The 9,822-nt window shown below is 37.1% G+C and overlaps 1 protein-coding gene across 9 annotated transcripts in view; it reads right to left on the bottom strand.

The window, feature by feature from the left end:
* Nucleotides 1-1,396: 1,396 nt before the first annotated feature.
* Nucleotides 1,397-9,822, bottom strand: part of BIRC6 (baculoviral IAP repeat containing 6) — a 210,366-nt gene continuing 201,940 nt past the window's right edge. For all 9 annotated transcript variants that reach the window (XM_043468279.1, XM_043468278.1, XM_043468284.1 and 6 more), the window contains 3 exons: nucleotides 8,544-8,732; nucleotides 5,707-5,841; nucleotides 1,397-2,267 (listed from right to left, as the gene is read on the bottom strand). In XM_043468279.1, the coding sequence (XP_043324214.1) occupies nucleotides 2,088-2,267; nucleotides 5,707-5,841; nucleotides 8,544-8,732 (504 nt within the window). In that variant the 3' untranslated portion in view covers nucleotides 1,397-2,087. The remainder of the gene's footprint in view (nucleotides 2,268-5,706; nucleotides 5,842-8,543; nucleotides 8,733-9,822) is intronic.

The raw sequence follows: 9,822 nt of genomic DNA, 5'->3' as shown, positions 1-9,822 counted from the left end.
TCCCGTCAATAAGAGTATCAGAGAACTTACCATCCTTCATTGACATTATGTTTTCACGTTTGTCACTTAATCCTCAAGTGCAGGAACCTACACCTAGTACAAAGTGAATGCTCAAACATTTGTTGGCAGAAAGTCTAGATTCCAGAAGGAGCCAAAATAGACTAAACTCTCAAATTCAGATGTTAGGCCTTGGTTTTTACAAAAACATGAATTCAAACTTATAGTACTGATACTGTTTGCTTTTATAAAGCTTTCTGAGGACTAATGGTGTGAAATGGGGAAAATGACCCTACTTGATAGGTCTTTCCTTGTGGCTCAGCTGGTAAAGAATTCACCTGTGATGTGGGAGACCTGGGTTTGATCCCTGGGTTGTGAAGATTCCCTGGAGAAGGGAACAGATACCCACTCCAATATTCTTGCCTGGAGAATTCCATAGAGAGGAGCCTGGTAGGCTACAATCCATGGGGTTGCAAATAGTCGGACACAACTGAGTGACTTTCACTTATTTACTTACTTATTTTAATGATCAAAAATAAACTCCAAAATTGGAGATAAACAAATACTAGGATAGAAGCTTTTATTATCTATCCCTGACAGGACCGTAACAGACCAAAAAAAAAAAAAGCCTAGAGGACTGGTGACTGTCCTTTTATCATTTATCGCTGATAACTTTATACTGAGATATAAGTGAGCATGTCCGCAGGTAACATTTAACTGACACTTCTTTCTCATAAACTAACTTGATTCTGTCATGCTTGGTGTAATTCACTAGACCTAAAGTTAGGTGTTTTGGAAACTCTGATTTCCTGGTCACACAATTCATTCACTTTACGGGGCTCTGGAGCTTGCTGCGAGAGTATCACGATCCCTACTTTTCCTGTTCCTTCACAGATGAACTCACTGTTGAGGATACAGCTTCTCCTCCTGGTCAGCTCCAGATTCAGGGTTTTCACAGGCCAGTTTATTTTGTAGAGACACTGTCCAGAATCATCTTAGGTTTTGATAACTGGTCTAAAAAATATATATATATATATCCTTTCCTTTCCCATAAGTAGCTCTTGAAAGTGTCCAATTCCTTATAGAAATAGCATTTCACACCATGGCAAACTGTTTTAGAAACAAGACATACTAATACACCTAAGTCTTTATTTATTTGGCTCTAGGAAGAATTTGCATGAAAATGAGCCTATATGGCAAGTACAGCACCAGAGAGGTCCATCCTCTCTGCTCTACAGAGCCTCATGTTTAATACATACATGTGAAGTTAGTAATAGAACCAGATAGTCCAGGAAGACAGGAGCCCTTTAAGGAAAATTCAGTTTAGAGTGACTTTTCAGATTGACCATTCTTTTTCATAGACTTAAATTCAAATAACAGATACATTCACAGGCCCAAATATTGGCATAGAATAAAATCATGTTCATTTATTTTTCTGCATCTTAGAATTTTAGAAAGCATAAAATTAAATATGTTGAATGTAATAAATTCATCCATACAAGTGCAAGTCTTCAGCTATAATGCATTTTATGGCAGATTTATCATTTAAAAAATGTACCAGTAAATCAAAAAAGAGGGAGTATGTCCATTTAACTTTTATTGAAGTGTATGGAGGAGGTCTTCAGAAATCAAATATGAGCATGAAGATATGGCCAAACATAAAATCTATCAAATTCAGTGAAAAGTTGCTGACTTTAAATAGTAGTTGTAAGAATGACCAATATATATTCTTTGTTAACAACCCTTCACTCTACAGTAAAAAAAAAAAAAGAAAACAAACATTCAGTAAACATTCTTTCCTAAGGTAGTTTCCCTTATATAATCAGTGATTTCTCCATTTCTTTGTATACACAAATTTGTTGAACATACCAATCAGTGGTTCTCACAATTGAAAAATAAAAGCACACAAAAGTTTACACTCTTGTACAGGTAAATAAAAGATCACCTTGAATTAAACTGGATCTCCTTAAGGGTGTAGTATAGTTTCAGTTTCATTACCTATTACATAATTAGTTTCTTACATACAAATATTGACATATTTGGCTTGTGCTTCAAAGCCTTTGTGTCTATGATGTCCATGTCAACGCAGCTCATAATTTGAAGTCACTGGGGAGCTCTTTACTGCTGCTGGGTTTGACCTGATCATGCATTAGAGTCTCCTCAGCACCCGCTGTGGCGCTGCACATCTCCGAGGAATCATCGGCATCAGGGTCCAAGCCTTCAGGACAGGGAAGTTTGAGCAGCTCTTCTCGGAGCTGAGCAGTGTGACGCTGTGCAGGGGAGAAGGAGTGATGTTAGAACTGCAAACCCTAGGATTCTAGCACATCATCACTGAAGGGAGGAAATCAGTTTAAAACAAAATCCAAAGAACTGGGTCTACCAATATTTACTGTGGATCTTCCTTAAGCTAGCTACTCTAACAGGCAAGTGAACAAAACTGGCACAAACCTCTATCTCAAAATATCTGATGTTGCTGATAAGCCCTGAGTACCTGAGTAGCATGACCCCAACCTCTGTAACAGAAACTGCATTATTAATGGCTTAGAGGACACCGGTCATTTGCAATACACAGTTTCAAGTTAAAGAGAGTATCTTAACTTGTGATACACGCTGCCTCTGACTAAACATTTTTGAGAAAAACAGTCCATAAATTAATATAAACCCACTGCTATTTTAATGAATGAAAACAGTATTTCTCAGGTACTAGGCCTTATACAGAACGCTTGAAATGTTTCATACTCATTATCTCATGTCATGCTTGGAATATACCTTAGAGATAATTTCATCATCAGAATTTTTAAAAATGTAAAAAAATGAAGAAAATAGATCTAGAGAGAGTACCTAACTTTGTATTACCCGATACTGCCATGTATGGAAGGATATAGAGATGTTAATAGAGAGTGGTTGGTTGTTTACAAACATTAAGCTTTAGTTTATAACTTTCTAGTGGGAGATAGGAGAAGGCAAAGGCACCCCACTCCAGTACTCTTGCCTGGAAAATTCCATGGACAGAGGAGCCTGGTGGGCTGCAGTCCATGAGGTCGCTAAGAGTCAGACACGACTGAGAGACTTCACTTTCACTTTTCACTTTCATGCGCTGGAGAAGGAAATGGCAACCCACTCCACTGTTTTTGCCTGGAGAATCCCAGGGACGGGGGAGCCTGGTGGGCTGCCGTCTATGGGGTCGCTCAGAGTTGAACACAACTGAAGTGACTTAGCAGCAGCAGTGAGAGACAAAGGATCTCAAATCTCACACTAAGGACTTTGAAAATTAGGCGTGTAAATAGCTGACGCTGAAAATTAACCAACATTCTTAGAACAAGGCACTGTGTTCAACAGTAATAATGTAAAAAGCAATGAGTAAAATAAGGAAGATACAGCTGGATAGAGACCGACTATACAATGCCATTTTCTCTAAGGGACTTGAGCATCTGTGAATCTTGGTATTTGCAGGGGATCCTGGAACTAATCCCCTGTGGATACAGAGGACCAACTATATGATCTCTGACTTAAAAGAGCCTACATTCCAGCCAAATGTAATATGTATGCTTATTATATACATAAGCAAGATAAGACAACTATACATTTACAGCCATTTGTTAAGGCTTCAAAGTATATTTACATGCTGGCAACTTAAAATTTTTCTAGCCCCAATTTCCCTTCTACAGTGAGCAATAGGAGAAAACATTAGCTAAAGAAGAAAAAACAAAAACAAAAACAAAAAAAAAAAAAGAAGAAAAAACAAAATTGACAATTATGGAGGCCCAGTTAAGGTGGGAATACTATGCCTTCATTGTGAAATTAAACAGAGCAGCTGCATGCTTTTCTCAATTAGCATTCAGCAGCAAAAGTATATCTCAGATGATGAAAATGTAGACTGATTCAGAGATAAAGATTTTAAAATCAAGATGACACAGAAACAAAAGACAATGAGAATCTGAGATAAAAGCAACATACCAACTGAAGCAGCAAAGCCAAAGACGCTGGACTTCAGCCACTGAGTTTTTGTGTCAGGGAAAGACATATCTAAACACACTTGGGAAGATACCCATCTGGTTATGTGCTACAGAAAAAACTGCAAGGGTGGGAGTGGGAGGACAGGAAGACTGAGCTATGGGCACTAGAAACAAAAATGGGGAGGGAAATTTCTGTATGAAGGCAGCACTGAACAGATGGGTGAGCTAGATGAAGGGGGGTATAAATATAATCTGAAGATTTTAAGACAGAGAGAAGTGTTTAAAATTAAGTAAATACAGAAAGTTAGAAAGACAGGATATCCAAATAATATGCCAGTAATACAACTTTGAGAAAGCTAAGAGCAGACAACTTTTAAAAGTCTGCACTAGAAGAAACAAGTGAAAAGACAGTCCAGAGGTGCAAAGTACAGGGGGAACACAAACATTAGATCAGCGTTGTGACAGTTTTTAACAGGTAGGTACGGTGTTACAAGAGATTATACTGAAATCATCCAATTTAAAAGTCAAGGCAGGTTCCATGAAGCAAAATTTAAGATGAAAATTGAATGGAAATGAGCCAGCACAGCAGATGAAAAGCAACATCTGTAAAGGCCTGAAGGGGGGATGAGTCTGTAGAGGGGAAGCCAGGGTCACTCACTGGCTTTTAAGAATCAGAGAGTTGGTAACTTTCACAGAATGGAAATTCAACTGCAAAATGCTCTTTGGTGAGAGGGTTATTTAAAAACAGAGGCAAAAGTATTAAGAGCTCTAGTTTGGTAGTAAAAAGGCAAAAACATTTTTATAAATGGGGCAAGATAAAACTATCTTAGTAAGATGCAGATGTTAAGGAGAAAAAGTTCTTTTTAAAGGTTTTTATATAAAATGGAAAATCTCAAACATACACAGAAGTAGGCAGAATATAAAATAAAATAAAACTCCCTTGAGTCTACTTCAACATTTACAACTCATGGCTAGTCTTCCTTCATCTATAGTCCCACCACTTTTCTTGTTTTATTTTGAAGCAAGCCTCAGATATCACATGGTTTTACATTCGTAAATATTTCTGTGTGTAACCTGAAGAAACAGGAATATTTAAAAAATTCACCAATAAAAAACTAATAAACCCTTATCATTATCATCATCTAATCATTTTAAGTGAAGATACTTTTTAAAGTTAGAAGGAAAGGAGCCAGTAGAGATAATCATAATCAACGGAGAATAAAAGGAACAGAGGCGAGCAGATATCCCAAAGCAGGGAAGAAAGAGTGGCTGTTGAAGCTATGATTCCCACATCCAAAAAAAGAAAAAAAAAATCCACTCACTCCCAAACCATCATGTTCTACACTTCCATTCTCTGAACACCCAAGTCGAAAACAACAGCTCACTTCCTCCCAAACAGATTTGTATCACAGACACGAACTACCACACCAATCAGCTGTCAGGGGCTCTACCATCTCCCTCACTATTGCAAGTATCAAAATTCTGCAAAGGAAGAGGCCCAGAGGAACACAGTGCAGTACCTCGCCATCATTTTCAAACAACTCTGTGAAGCTCTACTGGCTCAGTTCCTATACTCATTTTTAATTTGAGGAACTGCCAATTCATTATCAAAAGGAACATATCTTCTCTGTAGACTTTGGGGAGCCTCTGAACTTAATACATTTAACGTTTCTTGCTAGTGGTCACAGTTCTGTTAGGAACATACACCTCTTTTAGAGCGCCGGCAAGGCTCCAGGGAGGGCGGGCGACTCACCTTGAGCGCCGCCGCGTGGTGAGACATGGTCCTGCCCACCCGCTTGTCGCTGCTGTATTGCTGGACGTCGGCGATCCACTCCTCACACTGCGCCATGATCTCCACTCTCTTCAAGTAAAAGTGCTTGTGTATGACCTTAAGGGTAAACCCCGCCAGAGGACACAAGGTGACCAGGTCAGAAGTTAAAAGACAGCATATGTGGCATTACAAAGAAATAACTTTTAAAAGATACGGCAATTTTTTTTTTTGTCTCCAGAGACTCAGTGTGGTGAACTGTACATTATTATTAACAACGGGGAAGAACCAGGATTATAGCATCAGATGATGTATGTTCAAACAGCCAGGTTCTAGAGCAAAAAGTAATGTCCTATCCCACTCAGACATTTCATTAGTTAATCTTATCCAGAGAACGTAAAATATCTAGAGCACAACAGAATCAGAAGTAAAGGTAAATAAATGAATAACTAGGAGAAAAAGTACTGAAAACAGAAAAACTTGTCAATTTCTATCTTTCAAAGAGAACTCAAACAACATCGGGATGGGTAAAGAGATTCTAAATCACAGGTATTTGCATAAAAATCAGTACCCAGCCCTAAAACAGGCACTATTAATTTTGTCTTCTGGATAACTTAATAAACAAGATTTTATTTTATGAAGCTTATCTCCATGTGATAAATATACTTTACATTTCAAGTTTTTAAACTTCTCTCTTTGGAAAACTAAAATTTCTGTGTGGGTAATAAAAGTCTGTTTTGGACAAAGTTAAGCTAGAAAATAGGTCATTTGGGAATTATTATTCTGTATTCTGTGTGAGCTACTTACTACACTGCCCAATGAGCTTGTCTCCCCTAAAGAAAAGACAACACTTAAAACGGAAAAATCATTAGGAAAGCCTGGGAATGGATGTTATTAAACTCACCAGTAAGTTATTGAGTTTGATGCGTACAAGGATACAAAATGAGTAAGAAACAACCTAACATGAAGAGCCATGATAAGCACAGAGCAAGATTCAATGAATAGACTGAATGTAGTATGTGAGTACAGAGAAGGCAATGGCACCCCACTCCAGTACTCTTGCCTGGAAAATCCCATGAACGGAGGAGCCTGGTGGGCTGCATGGGGTCGCGAAGAGTCAAGACACGATTGAGCGACTTCACTTTCACTTTTCACTTTCACGCATTGGAGAAGGAAATGGCAGCCCACTCCAGTGTTCTTGCCTGGAGAATCCCAGGGACAGCGGAGCCTGGTGGGCTGCCGTCTATGGGGTCGCACAGAGTCGGACACGACTGACGCGACTTAGCAGCAGCAGCAGTATGTGAGTAAAAGGACAAAGCCACAAGTGGCTAAGGTCTGGGGCTTAAATGCTGCTTTCACTGAAAGAAGGAAGGAAGGAAGGATCGAAGTGCAGTTTTACAGTGTTCAGGTTTGAGGTGGTTATTATATACTCTAGTAGAGTTGTCAAGTAGTTTATGTATCTGGATGCATTGAGTCTTAAGGACACTGAGAAATTAGTTTATGATACAAACAGGAGCAATGTTAAGTTTTTCATGGGCAGGAACTGAGTTTTGTTTTTCCTTGGGTTCAGAGTACCTTAGTGCAATACCTACGTATTGGTTCTGAAACGAGTTACTTAATGTAAGTTACCCAAGCTTGAAAAGGGACAGAACACTATGCTTCAGAATATAAAGAAACGCATGTTTGTATTTCCTGTAATATTAGGAAAAGTAATAATTATCCACAGCCTTGAATACAAAAATTGCAAAAATAAATATCCAACTTTGTCATTCAAAGTGCAAAATCATTTAGTAATAACAAAAGGAAGAAACGTTTTTATACTCCTTCAATAGATTCAATGATGCCACTTTTTAACTTCATACATATAGCTACATAGTAATAACACAATATTTGCTTAACAAAATTAACAATCAATTTAAAAATATTATAAGATCTTTGAAGACTTTAAATATCTTTAAAGATACTAAAGATCAATTTTCTGTCAGGTAAATATGCCAATTTTTCCTCTAAAGTATTGTGGTTTCTAGTACAATCTAAGAACAAAAATGTTTCATGACAGAGTTATAGTGTTAAGATATGATGAAGTAATCTGATATGACAAGTGAAAAATATAATCATATTTTAGGCAGACTAAAGAGAGGTAACTAAACCCAGGAAAAGAGCCACACTTCAGGATGTGGTAGAATAAAGGCATGTCACAGTATCAAGACAGGTTTCAGAAAGTAATCCAACTTTTTCCCAAAGAAAAGAAAACTATCTTTTTCTTCAATGTTGGCTCACAGATATTAGTATAAGGGCAGAGTTTCTATCTGCAAGATAACTACTGAAGTATCTCACTGCTGCTGCCGTTCAGTTGCTAAGTCATGTCCGACTCTATGCCACCCCATGGACTGTAGCCCACCAGGCTCCATCGTCCATGGGATTTCCCAGGCAAGGATACAGGAGTGGGCTGCCATTTCCTTTTCCAAGAAAAATATCTTAACCTCTAATAATAATATTAAAAAACCAAACTATTTTTATGAGGCTTATTTTAGTAACATATTCTAGCATATATTAACATAACTGGCACAGACATTATGCTAGTAGAATGGCAGCCATGAAAAATAAAGAATTAATAAAACTGTTCAAAAATACAGTCAGATGTCTTTTCGGAAGTAATGGTTTAAAAAATTCATCTGTACTATACTACCACTGATTTTTAATGATTAAAGACAAGAGTAAATTACACCACAGATACTCTAAATATAAATGCAAGTATAACACTAATAAACTACATTCTATAGTGTCTTTAAAAAGTATTTCATTAATTTCATTGAACATACTTCTTTAAAACACGGGGAAGGGTTTCTGATTTGCTCCAGCATCGCCCACTTAACCGTTGCTTGCCGAATGTTGCCATCATATTCTCGAGAACTCTGCGTGCCACTGGGAGTGCCTCTAGACCGTTCATATCCTGGTTCATTAAAATACGGCTCCGCTACTAATATAAGGGACTGAACGGACACCAGCACCTGAAACAAAGAAACAAAAAACAGTTATGACACGACATTTTTACTACCAGGGAACTAATATCTTGCTTCATCAACTAGGAGTCCCTTTAAGTAAGTGCTTCCACATGATTTTATCACCATAAAGTCGATGTTAATAACTGACACTGAAATATTTTATTAAAGAAAAAGTACAGCTTAATCTTATATATTTATATATCATATATTTTACATTCTTGAAGCCTTGAAAAACAAAAATAGGTATGAAGATCTTTCCTAAAAGATCTTTCCTAAAACTACTGAAAAAACACTTGCTTATAAACATCTCATATCAATGTAGACATCATTTTGCTCAAATTGTCCTTAAAGAGCATGACACTAACAATGTACTCTTAACAATACTCACTCGTAAGGAAAACTACATGAGGCAGTCTCTACTTCAATTTCAAGTAAAATTAACTTTCACAATATCACAAAAATCTTCTTACTAGACCCTTCACTGGCAAGATGATATGGTTCTAAGACCACCTCTAACCCCCTACTTATACACCAGGTTTGTTTTTCTAGATATAATCAATACTGAGAGGTCACTCTTATTAATATAGTATTGCTTGCTAATATATAACAAGCTAATATGACATCTTTGAAGGCCGGAAAATATTAGCTACAATCTGCCCACTTCATAAATTAAAAAGGATTAACAACATTTTTTCACTGGGAAAGATGATTAAGCAAAGTTAAGGATATGCACCTTAGAAAAAGAGTAGATTTTCTTAAAATAAAAACTGTTAAAAATTGGAAACTTGAACCTGAAATATATGAGCTATGAATAGATAAGGTGAAATATGACCTGAAGTAACCATGATATTGAGGTCAAAGTCAACTACAGACAGAAAATTTAATGTGTATTAACTCTGAGGCAAAGATCTCATAATTTTTTAAACTTACTGAAATTAAATATATTACTGAAGGAAAGTGATTTCCCTTGGCTATATACTTCCCCTCAACTCAAATCTGATACTTCTGAAATAATCTTCCAGGGGATATTTACTATTTCCTTTCCTCTTCCCTTTTAAATAACCTTCCTCTTATAAGTAGGGTGTATCCTCATTTT

Source organism: Cervus canadensis, chromosome 5, assembly GCF_019320065.1.
Source record: "Cervus canadensis isolate Bull #8, Minnesota chromosome 5, ASM1932006v1, whole genome shotgun sequence".
In the NCBI taxonomy this organism is placed as follows: Eukaryota; Metazoa; Chordata; class Mammalia; order Artiodactyla; family Cervidae; genus Cervus; species Cervus canadensis.
Note: the sequence above shows the minus strand (reverse complement) of the source record. Positions and strands in the feature narration are given on the sequence as shown.